The sequence below is a fragment of the Euprymna scolopes genome, chromosome 1, assembly GCF_053919585.1.
Source record: "Euprymna scolopes isolate OS-2025 chromosome 1, ASM5391958v1, whole genome shotgun sequence".
NCBI classification, from domain to species: domain Eukaryota; kingdom Metazoa; phylum Mollusca; class Cephalopoda; order Sepiida; family Sepiolidae; genus Euprymna; species Euprymna scolopes.
In genome coordinates this window covers 130,980,848-130,997,274 of record NC_136482.1, presented here as the reverse complement: position 1 = coordinate 130,997,274, position 16,427 = coordinate 130,980,848, and the positions used below count along the sequence as shown (strand labels likewise).

General features: G+C 34.5%; 1 protein-coding gene across 1 annotated transcript in view; it reads left to right on the top strand.

Annotated features, from left to right (window-relative positions):
* LOC145281510 (rasGAP-activating-like protein 1) overlaps nt 1-16,427 on the top strand; it is a 668,245-nt gene that overhangs the window by 394,181 nt on the left and 257,637 nt on the right. The window contains exon 2 of the mRNA XM_080132211.1: nt 12,331-12,387. Within this exon, the coding sequence (XP_079988337.1) occupies nt 12,331-12,387 (57 nt within the window). The remainder of the gene's footprint in view (nt 1-12,330; nt 12,388-16,427) is intronic.

The following is a 16,427-nucleotide window of genomic DNA, read 5'->3' as shown; positions in this document are numbered from 1 at the left end:
AGAAACACTCGTCTAGTTGAAAACACTATCAATAATTTTCCCCACTTTTTGTCTGTGCCTAACCCTAAATGTAGATTCCATGAACAAAGTTTCTTTCTTAGAACTGCACTCCTGTGGAACTGTCTTCCATTTGCTTGCTTTCCTAACTACTATATGGTTGTCTTCAAGTCCAACTTAAACAAGTTCTTGATGAGCTGTTCCACTTAAGTTAACAAATTTACCGAATTTCCATTACTAACGATTACTATATTGTCCAATTGACTACTGTACACTTTTTAACCTTTATCCTTGAGTGGCCACTGGGCCTTGATAAGTGGTGATACCTATGTAAAAAAAAGTCAGTGTTTGCTTTTCATAATGATAGACAAATATGTCGAAAGTCAGAAATGTTAGCGATATTCTTTTGAATCATGTGGACACGTTAGCCAATAACGTTTGTGCCATCTGAGAAATCGTTTTCAGCGGGAATGAGTCTGTTAACATAAAACAGTGGATAAGGAATATTGTCTTTCTGTCTTTGTATCGGGTGTCTTGATTGCTATGCTTCGGTTCCTTCACCTTAGGCTTGCTGATTGACTCCTCTCACTGCTGCCCTGTCGACAATTTCACACTGCCTCCAACCCCCTACAGCCCCGGTGCATTGAAATAGCTTTAAAGTGAATGTCTAGACAGGGTTTAAAAAATTAGGGGGAAGGGGCGTGATAACAAAATTGGAATGTATTCGGTGCATTAAAATGCTCTAAAATGAATTCCATGTGCAAAAGAGAAGAAAAATGTAAGACAAGAAAAGGTTTAGAGTATTTGTGTAAAAAAGAGAGTAGGAGGAGGTATTATTATTATTATTATTATTATTAGTAGTAGTAGTAGTAGTAGTAGTAGTAGTAGTAGTAGTAGTAGTAGTATATTTGCTTACATGTACAAGGGGGCTAGATTTCTAAAAAAGAAAGAAAGAGAGAGAGAGGATAAAAGGAAGACTGAAAGGAGAAAGAGAATAAGTATTTCGGGAAGAGGGAGGGGGAGGGTAATAAGTGTGAGAAGGGGCGGGGATTTAAAAATGTGTCTTTCTTGTTCTTTCTTAGAAATTTGGAAACTGAAAGTAGTAAGTCAAACTGTGAGAGAATACGTGTAATTAAGAGTTGGGGGAGATAAAATTGAGGAATGTAATGTAACGGAGAGATAAAATGAGAAACTGAAAACCAGAGAAAAAGGCAGAAAAAAAAGAAGGGGAGAGAGGCAGAGAAAGAGATAGGGAAAGAGAGACAGAGGGGAAGGAATAGAAAAGGAGAGAGTGAGTGGGGAAGGGGTTGAGAGAGAAAAAGAGAAAAGATAAAGAGAGATCGTTATGAGAAGAGAAGGAGTGAAAGATAGGAGAGAGATATAGAGAAGGGGGTTATATGGAGCAGGATAAAGAAAAAAAAGAGAGATGGGGGGAAGAGAGGTAGAGGAAGAGGGGAAGAAAAGGAGAGATAGGAGAAGATTAAGAGAGAAAGAGAGAGATGAGAGTACGACAGAAACTGAATAAAACTAAAAGTTAAATGAAAAAGTGGAATTACCATGGAAAAAAGAAAAATTATTTCGAAAAAGTTTATCTTCCATTGGAGAAAAAATTATTAATAAGTTTAATTCAATTATTCTTTTTCTAATACGCAAGAGGCATCAACCTATGTATAATCTAATTTCTCCATAATTTCCCAATGTGTTTCATATTAAATGTATCAGGTTGACAAGAAAGTTATTGCGGTTTTCAGTTTTTAAATTCAGATCAATATATCTCGGCTCAAACAAAAGTTTATTGATCGATAGGATCAGAATCAACACACTTTTGCCAACGCAAAACAAGTGCATTTATGCCAGTAACGTAAAAGTCTTGCATTCTGGTGGCGATGAAGTTACTAAAGGCGTTTTTGATATCGCTTAGGTTTTTGAAGCATTTCTCACGCAGAAAGTTGTTGAGATGCTTGAAAAAGTGGTTATCCGTAAGTGAGAGGTCTAGAGAGTATGGCGGGTGATGTAGTTTCATAGCCCAATTAATTCAATTTCTGCAGGATCGGTTTAGCAACGTGCAGCCGGGCATTGTCGTGGAGGAGAATTGGGCCTTTTTTGTTGACTAATGCTGGATTTTGTTGTCAAAGTTTCTGATACATTTCACCCATTTGTTGACAGTATTTTTCTGACGTAATAGTTTTGTCTGCATTCAAAAATCTAATGGATGAGACGTATTGCAGACTACCAAACAGTCAGCATGACCTTCTTTTGGTGTAACTCTGGCTTTGGGAAGTGTTGTAGAGTTTCGTTGGCCTCTAATCACTTAGTTAAGCATCTCTGGTTGTCTTAAAGAACCTATTTTGCATCGCAAGTCACAACTAGGTTGAGAAACTGGTCGTTCTTGTTGCATAAACGAAGGGAATAAGATGACACTTCATAATGGTGTTTCTTTTGATTGTCGATCAATTCGTGAGGCCTTCATTTATCAAGTTTTTTTGTTTTTTCCAATCCCTCTCAAGTGGTTAGAAATCGTTGTATACATTACATATACATTACATAATTCAGAAGCAAATTCTCGAACAGTTGCGAGTGGATTAGCTTCAACTAAGGTTCTTAATTGATCGTTGTCAACATCCGATGGCCGACCACTACGTTCATCATCATCAAGACTCTCATCGCCACCATGAGATCTTTTAAAACATCACTGTGCTGTGCGTTCAATAGTGATTCCTGGGCCAAACGCTTCATTGATATCGCGAGCTGTTTCACCTGCTTTTCAGCCTAGTTTGAATTGAAATAAGAACATTATGCGAATTTGCTTTTTTCCATCTTGTATTCAACGTTCTGAAAAGAAGACATAATTGTTTTAAAACGACTGTAATTTAAATGATTAGACAGAGCGAAAATATAAAGTAAAGGCATTATAACGAAAATTTATTTGAGAATACATAATTTGAAATCGAAATTTAAAATTCTGCAAGAACCTTCTTTTCAACCTATTAGGATTTAACCCACATGACAATTGTCTTAAACAATTGTTACCTCTGAGAAAAGTTTTTCAAAGACAACGTTGAGAAAATCATCTCCACACAAATTTGTTTATGAACGTCAGGCTTATTTTAGTTATAAAAACACCCTGATTTTATATATAAAATACAGCTAGTACATCGTCCGTATGTTTGCGATTGATAGGCTTAAATCTCTTTTGTCATTCATATGTGGCAAATATTGCTCTGCATTCTTTTAAAAAAATAAACGTGTATTTTCGATCAATTTTGATTTTTTAATATTTAATCCTGATCGATATTTTACTTTTCATTAGTTATCAATAAAAGAACAATTAAATTATTGTTACTCTTATACAAATCTATTCTCACTGTCATGAATGCACATTATTGTTATTTGTGACAGGTTCCTTAAAAAGGAAACTGATAAAATCAGTGGCCCAATAGACATACATTTATGAAAATCATAATCAGATATAACACGATACTGTCTCTCCTCAGAACCACCCCAGTCTAATAATACTAAACCAGTAGTGACCGTTGGTATATACATTGCTACATATTCTCAATGTCACACTGTAGTCATTTTCACTCATTCTTTCCTATGCTGATATATTAACATTATTATATATTCTCGGTACAGGTACAGTTAGTGACCCATTCTTAAACTGACTTTTCATTGGCATCTTCCAGATGCCGAATGAATACAACCCAGCGTCAAAATCAAAACGATTTCCTGACGTAATTCTTCTGGGAGATCTTTTGTCAGTAGTGTTGTGTGAGGACGAGCATTATCATGATGGAAGATGATTGTATTTCTGTTGACTAAGGAGATCGTTTTCGGGTGAACATGGATGGGAATATTGCTAAAAAATATGAATGATGCTTTAATAATCTGAAAGAGAAAGTTATTAATTAATCACGGTGATCTGTTTAAGTAAAAACAATATGCATAGAATGATTTTGCACCGACCTGATACATTTGTTGATAAGTTATAATATTTCCATTAAAAAATTAGTATAATTCCTATTTTAATTTTACATACAGTTACGTTATTTATGGAAATGGAAAGAGGGGGTAGAGAATGAGAGTATTCCTGTATATCCCTAGGGATAGGCGAATCAATGGCTAACAGTTGTCTCATATTATCGCATCTGTCATTCTATCTCAACTCGTTTCCTGTTGTATCGCTACCTTTATAATTTTCTAATTTTATTCTTATAGAAATTCTTCCCATCTGGGATGATAATCACTCCTCTTAAAATCAGCAATTTTTGCTCAAATTGTTACATATTAGGGGCCCTATGCCAGTAGCGATTAAGTTAGCTAGTGTGAATTTTGACAAGGATCATATTTAGTGCACGTCAGGATAACATTAACCTGCATACAGAATCGTTCCCAGAGATGAGTGACATAAAGTTGAGGCTGAGGTGCAAATGTCAAATGCCATAGACAAAACAGGAGTCAAATGTTAGGTTTTTCGAATGAGAGAAAACTAAGGTCTTTAAAGGAGTCTCTCGGTGGAAGTCATGTCAACAAGACACGGACAATAATGTAGAAAAATGATAATCTCAACAAATGTTATCAATGTTGGTCTGCGGAACACATTTTGTTAAGTTAGAAAGTTAAGTTTAAGAAGTACACAACTAGTTAGGATAACATTAATCTCTCTTTTCTAAGTTGATTCTTTCCAAATAAAACCTTGAAGAAAACTCAGCGAACGTATCCCATTGTGCTACTTTCTTCATGAAAAAAGTTTTATTTTTCTTATTTAACAGAAAAGACCGTAGACGAAGCGAGGCGAAACCGGGACGATGCAAAGAATTAAAAAACCTGATATAAACACCCGCCCCACATGTATTGCTGAATTTTGCTCTTAAAAATGTTACAAAATTAGACGTTAAATATTCCATCAATTCGAACCAGTCAAGACGGGCACAAACCATTTAATATTTTACACAGACGTACAAATTCTTCAAGGTTATACAACACTTTTGTTAATGTGTAAAAAAGAAGTATTAGACTTTGCTAAAAAAAAAAAAAAAAAAAAAAAACATGTTCGCACCACGTGTGTTTTACACATCAATCAGTTACTGGCATGACTTGGATCAAATTACTTAAAGAAACATTTGAGAATTAGTTGAGAACAATTTAGCATTAAAAATTAAAACCTACCATGAAAAGAAACACTGTACTTTCAGTGCTTATTTTTACTTAAAAGATAATGTGGTTTGATGTAAAGTTAAGACATCTGCATAAGCTAAAATATGCTAGAGATGTTTATCATCATGCTTCATCAGACCAAATGAATTCTTATTAATAAATCCGGTAAAACCAAAAGATCACAAAAAAGTTAACTGTCCAATTGGGGGAGAGAAAATTAATGCGTGTTTCTTCTTTATTGCTCATGAAACTTGAATGCATTCATTATATTCTGTGTGATATTACAGTCAGCAGAACGAAATCCATATTGCTTGTCACTTTACATGTGATATTAGGCTGTATAAAAGCGTTAACTTTCGTAAAAATTGGACTGTCCTTTCTTCAATGGGAATTCAATTGATTATAAATTTTCCATAATTATCGAAAGTATTCTGATACAAAACCTATCTAAAAACACTACCAGGCACATAAGGTAAATGTGTAAGAAATTTAAAAAAGATAGGCTCGGATATTTTGGAGTCAATAAGGAACGAACTCACACAGACACACACACACAAGTAAGTAAAAGTAAGCATTGAAAGTACATATATAGATATGCAGTGCAATGTAGACTACAATGTATTGCGGACTAGGTCACCATAAGGAGGCAGGTTAAATTTCCTCCCAGTGTACAGCAATGGATCTCAAAGAAGTCAACTTGATGGAAAAATTGGCGATTTCACCGATTTAGATGACAATAAATTTTGTTACCTTATTGATATGATTGGAACACAGGGTGGAGTAGGTGCTAAGAATTAGGAGTGGATGGAGTAAGTTCAGGAAACTTCAGCCATCACTAACCAGCAGTGCATTACCAATGTCGACCAAGGAAAATCTATCTTGCATGTATATACAGTGTGACGATGCATGGAAGTGAAATCTGGTCGGTAAGAGTAGAAGACATGTGTTGCATGAAGAGAAATGATATGAGAGTGATACGATGCATGTGTAACGTGAATCAGCAAGATAGTTTTAGTCCGGGTGACCTCTATGAAGGTTTAAATCTGGAAAGTATAGGAAGATGTGTGCAGAAGAATTAGACTTCGATGGTACAGCTATGTTGAAAGAATGCGTGAGAGTTTTGGGGTTAATGATTTAGAAGTTGAAATAGAAGGTTCAGTTCACTGAGGAAGGACAAGGAAAATCATGGGAGGAACTCATGAAAATGGACTTGAGAAAAAAGGGGTTAAATAGACCTGGCTAGAGATAAGTTAGTTTGAAGTCAGTTTCCTAAAGCCATTCAGTGCATGCTAGCATGTAAAACAGACGTTAAACCGACCATCATCATATCATAGGAATCCGAAGATTCTATTGTTGGCATTGGTTTCCTCGATATTTTTGTAGTCAGGATTATTTCTAGAAAGACATCAAGGATTACAAGAGGGACCACATGAAGGTTGCCAACATCCGAAGTGAAAGTGATTTTTATGGAAAAAACTGAATTCGAACTTGGAACACCCAGGTCATCTGTCCTTGTTATTAACTACTAGACCACCATCACTTCCTGTTAAACCAATAAGGATGATTATGACAATGATGATGATCATCATCGTTATTATCATCATGATCTTCATCATTTTCAATTGTCTTCAGTTAGTTGACAGAAATAGTTCCGCTGTTTTAAACATACAAGAAACTAAACATGATACATATATATATATATATATATATATATATATATATATATATATATATATATATATATATATATATATATATATGTATTCTGTAAGAATGAATAATTTCGTATTTGGGATATTATCAAATTTCAAAGACAGATGTCCATATAAATAAAGGGTTGGTTACATCAGACAAAGCCGTGAATGTGAAGAGTAAATGTATGCCGTGACAAAAGTATGACAAGAATGTCAAGTGGCCAACATCTTCATATAAGTAAGTATTGCAGCTGTAGTGTCGTTTCAACCTTTGTTATGAATGCAATTTTCGATGAACTTGATCGTAATATAAGCTTATGATTCAAAAATGATAAATATTCTTTAAATAATATTAAATTTTCTGTTTACTTTAAATCTCTTCTTTTCTCCCTCTCATATATATATATATATATATATATATATATATATATATATATATATATATATATATATATATATATATATATGATTGAATACGACAGAATTATTCTTTTTTCCGATTTTTCTGGATTTCCTTTTGATTTGCCGAGCGGTCTTTTTTATTTTAATCGGCATGTTGTACAGAATGGCGTCCAAAAGTTGTTGTACAACCATATTCTACTCAAGCGCTTTCTATCACTCCTAATGATAATCAGACACACCAATAGAAACCGCTTGAGTAGAATATGGCTGAACGGGCGCCCTTCTGTACAACATGCCGATTGAAATAAAAAAGACAGCTCGGCGAATCGAAAATATATCCAGAAAAATCGGAAAAACGAATAACTCTGTCGTGTTCAATCAGATGTGCTTTAATAATGACTTGCTGGCAAAATATACAAATATATATATATATATATATATATATATATATATATATATATATATATTTATATATATATATATATATAATGTACATATATATGTACATATGTATGAGAGAATTTGAATGTCTACTAGAAAGGGGGTCTTTTAATTATTCTGCACTTTCACTTAACAATTTAATAAACAAAAGATACCGTTTGGCAATTATCGGCAGTAGCGATTTCATTGGCTAAGCGTTTCAGCGCCTTCCGCTGGTTTATATAACCTACCCGGAATATGCAGACGATAACGGGGTCGCTTATTCTTCATAAGTACCCAAAATTTTGTTGTTATTACACATTGAATATGAAGCAAATTTTAATTCCGCTAAAGTAATCTTAAGAGCCTGATACACAATAAGAGACCAAAAGAAAGATATGCTATAACATATTTAAATGGTTAATTATGGGATTGGGAAATAATGTTCTCAACTCCTTTACTAACACAGTGTTTGAGATGTAAAGGATAACTTTAATGGATATTCGAATATTTATGTGTCTTATATAGAGATCAGTATTACGCCACAAAGAAAGCTTCTTGAGTTCTGACAATTTCAACTGAAGTAAAATGAAACAAAAAAAAGTATAAACATAATTATATATATATATATATATATATATATATATATATATATATATATATATATATATATATATATATACTAGCAGAGAGACTTGAGATTGTCCAAGATTCAATGAAGATCAAGAAATGTTCCACACTTCCAATAGTTTTATTGTCATCTAAATCGATGAAATCGCCAATTTTTCTATGAGGTTGATTGATTACCTGCTCTTGTTTGGGATCCACCAGAGTGCACTGGGAGGAAATTTTACTTGCTTCCTCGTGGTTACTTAGTCCACAATACATTGTAGTTTACATTGCACTGCATATCCATATATGTACTTTCAATGCTTACTTTTACTTACTTACTTGTGTGTGTGCTTGTGTGAGTTCGTTCCCTATTGACTCCAAAATATCTGCGCTGATTTTTTTTTTAAATTTCACACGCACTTATCTCATGTGCCTGGGAGAGTTCTTATATAGGTTTTATATCAGAATACTTTCGATAAATATTGAAAAAATAATAATCAAAGAAATATCATTGAAGAAAGAACAGTACAACTTTTACCAAAGTTAACATTTTTATACAGCCTAACATCACATGTGCAGTGACAAACAATATGGATTTCGTTCTGCTGACTGTAATATCACACAAAATTTAGTGAATGCATTGAAGTTTCTAGAGCAATAAAGAAGTAACACACATTAATTTTCTCTCCGCAATTGGACAGTTAACTTTTTTGTGGTCTTTTGGTTTTACCGGATTCATTTATAAGAATTCATTTGGTCTGATGGAGCATCTAGCCTAGTGCTGTCACTTGGAGATGTACCATTCCTCATTTAAGCCGGTGTGTTACTAAACTGAAGGAATCTTGTATTATAGTTTATATTTACTGTGGTCTTTTCTAAATTTTGCTGGATTCAAAGACAGAAAATTCATCTGGATTGATGGTGTGCCTCGTTAAGTGCTGTTACAAGAGGTAACATCACTAGAAGAAGGTGCACGATTCCTCGTATGTGCTAGTGTATAGCTATACCATCGCGATTTTTTTTTGGTCTTGGAATACTATGTTTTTCATTAAGCTGTGCCCTCAAGCATTGAATCATTCAGTTTGCATTCGAGTGCTGGCAATGATCCTGTTGTCATTATTTGGATCGGTAGAGAGCATCAGTTGTACAGCGGCGCATCTCCGATCTTACTCATTGAACATTATGTCACTTTTAGATATGATAGAAGGCTCTTATCGCTCTTGGGACTTGTACACAACTGGCGAACTGGTAGATGGTCTGCAAAAAAAAAGAAAATCAGTTTTCATTAAACGGAAATGGCATCATGTCGTCTTTCCTAGTGTGACAATTTTATCGTTCCATTGCTGATCAACTCCTTACATGGGGATAGTCCCAAATAGTAGCCCTTACGTGAAAGTCGTGAAAGTCGCAATATTCCTTGCTTGATGTGAATAAGAAATTTTTAAAATTTTAAAATAGCAAAAATATAAGGAAAAAGGATTAGTCATTGCTATTAGTACAGAAGTGCGTGTGGAAAATAGCAGCTGCTACTTGTTGAAATTCGTTAGATTATAACATACTGAACCATTCCTCACGAGTTAGTGAAAATGGGTGAATCAATTTATCGAGAAGGGACAATTTCAGACAGAAACCACTTGAAATATATCTTTAAACTTTAGAGTATTACACTGCAATTGGTTAAAAGATGTATAAGTGTTTCACAGGGAAACAATGCAGGATAAATGTCACTGCGGAATCTATTCCTGACAATCAATTTCTCAAGTGATCCAATTTTAGGTAGAAAATTATTTAAATATTTTGACGTGGAGACAGAAAAATTTAACCCTTTGGAATATTAATTTTAAGTTGATTTACGTGGTATGTAGGATTTTCTATAGATACACATTGCCACATCAGTTTTCGTCAGATCACCGATTAAGCAACGATTAACCTGGCCAGTACCAGATGGGTGACGATTTGAGAAGGCTAGGCGCTGTATGTATCGTGTCGAGTCGTAGAAATTTTCAGGTTGGTATCTGGGAGTGCGTTTAACTCATGGAGAGAGATGGAATCAAGATGGAAAGCAATGGGAAACTACCGTCTTTACTTGTCTTCCCAAGATTACTATGGCTGTTTAAACACCAGGGCCACTGCATGCATGCAAGATTTTCTTACAGAACTTTCTAGAAACTTTAAAATTTAGACCACTACACTACAGTTGTCTAAAAAGATGTATAGGTGTCTGCTATGCAAGTATGCATAATAAACATCATTGTGGAATGGTGAACAGCTCTCTCTCTCTCTCTCTCTCTCTCTCTCTCTCTCTCTCTCTCTCTCTCTCTCTCTCTCTCTCTCTGTGAGTTTATGTGGAGACAGAAATATAAGGGAATTTTTAAAAATATTTTTTATACAATGACCTGAATAAATTTCATCTACTTGAATAAGTAATAAAACGTCTTTTTTTTTTTTTTTTTTTTTTTTTTTTTACTACAACCTACATTTTGTTTGTATTTTAGGGTAGGGAAAGTGTTTTTAGGGCGGAGTTCTTCCACACCAGACCCCTTTTTCGAAATTAGCAACACAGAAATGTTTTTTTTACGGTTGGTAAGAATCTTATAAAAGAGACTTTCCTGTTTTCCTGTCCCTACAATCTAAACATTGGAATTTTCTTCCCTTATTTTTATTTCTTTTATGTTATGAATGCACTTTTGCGACGCTTCACTCCCCTTACATATTTCTTTATAAAGAGAATTTATTGACATATGCTAATGAGCCATAGAACTTATAGAACTTATGTGCTAATGAGGCATGCAATCCTGGAATTTAATTTCTGCCTGAGATGTTTTTCTTTTACATTTTATTCTTTTGTTTCTTGTTCTCTTGATTTTGGAGGTAAAATTCTACCTCCTCCACCCCTTCCATCTTGGATTTGCCATCAAAATAAATCCAGTTCTCAATTAATAATGATTTTTTTTATTCTCTCACACATTTATTTTTATTACTCTTTTTTTCTTCTTTATCCTTTATTCTTTATTTTAATTGTATACATCAGCACATGTAACTCTCATTGGACTCATTAATTAATGAATTAGTTCATGAACTCCCATAACATAAAGCACTTACTCCCAAAAGTGTACTCCATACCACTATCGTCCAGTCCTACTAAAGTCCCACTCTAGTATATCTAAAGTACCATGATTATCTAATAATCTCCTGGACAACCGCTTCGCCCCCATTAAATATATACAACCTATACAAGATCCCTTAATATTACGTATTGCTCGACGTTGCATCCTTATCTTATTACCTAGCACCTCCTCTCCTCTTCTGATGAGAAGCATGACTTTGAAATGCCTGGCATAAAGAGCTCCCATACCCTTACACACTGTATTGTATTCCTTTGTTTCAAATTGATCAATAAATCTACATGCACCAGTATATATTTTCCATTTGTATTTAAGCTCCATCTACATGTCAAGCTTTTTATTATATTGAAAAATCTCCATTTATAGAACCCTTATATATTTCTTTGATCCCACTTATATATATATATATATATATATATATATATATATATATATATATATATATATATATATTAGCAGAAGGCACAGCATCGCCCAGGATTGAATGAGATGTGTGGAAAACTATTGTCATTAAAAATTAATTTTCTACAATCTCGTTTTTCATAATTTTTGGATATGTTACTAATTTCGACATACCGATTAAATAAATAGCATTGGTCTATTGGGTTTATTATCTATGTGTATAATCTAAAATATATATATATATATATATATATATATATATATATATATATATATATATATATATATATATATATATAAAACATTACTTAGAAAGTTAAAGAGTCCTTTCTGTTTATTAAAATGAACTGATGGATGCTGGTTCGAAGCCTCTAACATAATGTGCATAATGTTTTAAATCTACAGATTGTGTATATAAAAATCAATGTGAAGAATTCACTCTGATTATTAAAGAAAAGATTTATGAATGAAGTTATATTTTTCGTTTTAATTTTTCTATAAATATTTTATCTTATTTTCAGTACTGGAATGAGCGATCCCTATTGTGTGGTGAAAATTGACAATGAACCGATTGCACGGTAAGTTATTTATCATTTTTTTGATATTAATAAATATTGCAAATTGTATACTGTAATAAGTGCATATCTGGGCTGGTGCACTAACCATCTTTTCAGACACGGTACAAAAGATAATCTCTAATTTGATACGTCCCGCACTGTCTACCAAGTTTCAGCATCATAATTTTGCATCCCTATGCTAGTTTTGCAAGTACTTCTCTGAAATATTTTCTGAGAAATTTACTGTACTTGCACCCATCCACCCAATATATATTCCGGAGCAACCTGATTATCAGCAAAATCCCACCCGATTGTAAAGGTTGCAAAATGCTGAAAACCTTCCCATTCAAATAGCTTCTTTTCTAGGACCACTTGGCTTTCCAAAATTCCAATGTAATGTGAACAAACATCTTTATGCACAACTTCTCACTATAACTATGGCTCCTAATCACAGCAGCTGCTTACCTCTTGCAATATGACTTGTTTGGGGCGAAATAAAATTAAAAAACGAAGAAGAAACATGATAGAATATGCCAGTCCTAGTTTATATTTATTTAAGCATTAACACTGATGAAAAAAAGATATAAAGACCTTATTGAGTTTAGATGCCCCCACTCATTTATAAAAAGGCTGGCATGTTCTGATTGGCTGGCAGTCCTTAAGTGGATAATCTATTATTTAAATATTCCTTCATTCAAACCAGAACTTTCCTATCAACTATTTGAAGTTCTTATGCTAGTAAGTGTTCTATACCTATCACTTCCCTCACCACCACCTCAACAACAACAACCACCGTCGTCGTCGTCATCATCATACATTTTGTAAGCTAACATACATTGAACAGCTTAAAGAAATTGACTTTCAAAGTAGCCCATCTCTGGTCAAGTCCGTTATTTATCACCTGTTTCCTTAAGTGCATTTTCATCATTTCCTCTCATGTTTTCCTTGGCTTTCGTCTGTGAACTGAACCATGCTACCTCAACTGTTCTACATCTACTAACCCAAGAACTCTCATCCATTCTTTCAACATGATCATACCATCAAAGTTTCTGTTTCTGTAAATATTTGGATTTTCTACTTGTTTGTCACAAATATATCACAAGTAAAAGAATATTAGTTGTAATTATTTATCAGTCATTCTTTGATTGCTAGTATTCATAAAAAAAAATCAATTCAGGTAACTTGATTATGCAGTATAACTGACATCCTCAATCACAACCTCGATAGGGGACAGAACTGGGAGCATGCCTTTTCCACAAGCGCCGGCTCATGTTGGTGATGTTCTAAACGTATGACAAAACGAAGTAGTCCAGCAGATTCAGGTTGGGAGAGGAGCGGGGCAGTAAGATAAGAGTACAAATTTGTAGCAGTCCTGAAGCCAAGCGTAGATCTCTTTGGACTTGTGGGCTGGCACAGTGCTGCTGCCACAGCCAGGGTTTGGCAGTGGCCACCTGAGTGCACTAGGGGATCACCATACTCTTCAACGCATCCAGGTACACTTTGGTGTTGACTTTCAAGCCGACTTCGAAGATGTGAGGTGGCATGATGTGACCTTCACTTGAAACCACACTGAAGACTATAACTGTGGGTTGTCCAATACCTTCAGCTGTGCCTGCAAGCACTAACCCATCTGAATTTGCATTTTGAGGGTGCTGGCAATGGTCCTGTTGTCATAATTTGGATTGGTAGAGAGCATGAGTTGTACAGCAGCACATCTCCGATGTCGCTCGTTGTGGCACTATCAGACATGAAAAAAGGCTCCTGTCGCTCTTGGGATTTGCACACAACTGGACAACTAGTAGATGGTCTGCAGCAAAAAAAGAAAATCGGTTTTCAAACTAAATTGCTAATGGAATCATGTCGTCTTTTCTAGTGCGACAATTTTATCATTCCACCATATATATATATATATATATATATATATATATATATATATATATATATATATATTAAATCCCCGAAACATATATATATATATTAAATCCCCGAAACAGTGTTTCATGGTAATCAACTGATGATCCCTTAAAAATAAATTATTACTGGTACTATAGTGAATTCGAGAGAGCAAGTTGATGCAGTGATTGCAGGTAATTGAATGACTTACTGACTAAATAGTTTCCAACGAATGATAAAAATAAATATATATATATATATATATATATATTTGTATAGTTTTAAAGGTTAAAAACTTCCAAGACAATATATATATATATATATACGTTTTATTTTTTATTACCGTATCTTTTTGTTAAGTTACATTATTGTTTCAGCTACTTGGCGTTTTTTTTTGGCCGTCTGTACCTTCCTCAGACTTTTACAGAAATGTTCGCTATTTTGGGATGAAACGCACCCCCCTGACCTCATTTACTCTTTCACCCCAAAATAACGAACATTTCTGTAAAAGTCTGAGGAGGCTACAGACGGCCATAAAAACGGCCGTGTAGCTGAAACAATAATGTAACTTAACAGAAAGATATGGTAATAAAAAATAAAACGCATATTTGCTCTACAACAGTATTGAGCCCTTTCTTCAGTCTTTATTAATTACCATTTCCAATATATATATATATGTGTGTGTGTGTGTGTGTGTGTGTGTGTGTGTGTGTGTGTGTGTGTGTGTGTGTGTGTGTAATATCCTTCTCGGGATAGATAAAAATATAGCAATAGCATTAGTTTTAAATTTGAATTGTTTTATTTTTTAATTTAAAGTATGGTAGAGTTTAGATGGTACCTTCCTAAATGGTAACGATCATAGTGATCAGTGCTATATTTTAGGTTTATTCCAAACACATACATATTCTTTACGAACACAGATTTATTAAATATGTATTTCTAATGCGACAATTTTATAGTTCCATCATATATATATATATATATATATATATATATATATATATATATATATATATAAGGCTTTTGACAGGATATGGCACGATGGTCTTCTAAGGAAAATTAGATCATATGGAATCACTGGAAGAATTCATAACGTAATTAAATCCTTCTTAAGTAATAGAAAAATCAAAGTTGTCCTCGACGGACATACATCCAAACAATATGACATAAATGCGGGAGTACCTCAGGGGTCTATCCTTGGACCTCTATTATTCCTGATATTCATAAACGACCTCCCTGATAATATTGTTTCGGAGATGGGTATATTTGCCGATGACACCACTCTCTATAACAGATTTGAGGGGAAAACAAATGAACACATATCCAAGAAAATGGCAGAAACACTAGAGGATGACCTCCAATCCGTAGTGGAATAGGGACAAAATAACTACAAGAAACAATAACTACAAGAAACCTTCTCTACCACCAATAGCAATGGCCAAGAACACATTGCCTGAAAGTACTTCTTTTAAACTCCTCGGCCTAACGTTTACAGGGAATATGAACTGGAATAGATACATTGAGAGCATTGCCAAGGCTGCTGCGAGGAAGGTTGGCTCCCTCTACCGTGCTAGAAAACTACTTACGCCTGCCAGTATCCTATACCTCTATAAGGCAACCATTCGCCCATGTATGGAGTACTGTTGTCACATCTGGGCTGGTGCATCTGCTGCTTGTCTCTCGCTCCTGGACAGGGTTCAAAAAAGAGTCGCCAACCTGATAGGTCCTGAACTGTCATCTAGGCTTCAACCTCTGTCCCATCGACGAGATGTTGCATCCCTCTGCCTGTTCTACAAATACTTTAATGGTGAATGCTCTGACGAACTGCAAATACTTGTACCTCCCCGACGTAACTACCCCCGACAAACCCGACAAGCTACTAAGTCTCATCCCTTTACAGTGGAGATCCCTAGGTGCAAGAAAGCCTTTTACTCCAATAGTTTCTTCCCCAGAACTGCGGGTCTTTGGAACTCCCTTCCGGGATTCTGCTTTCCCAACTGCAATGATATGCAGAAGTTCAAGTGTAATGTTAACAAACATCTTTCTACTCTTCTCCCTTCATAATGACCCCGCTAATTAATTCCCTAATAGTAGCCCCCTGCTTCAAAGTGGCACTGTGCCTTGTTTGGGGTGAAAATTGAATAAAAAAAAATATATATATATATATA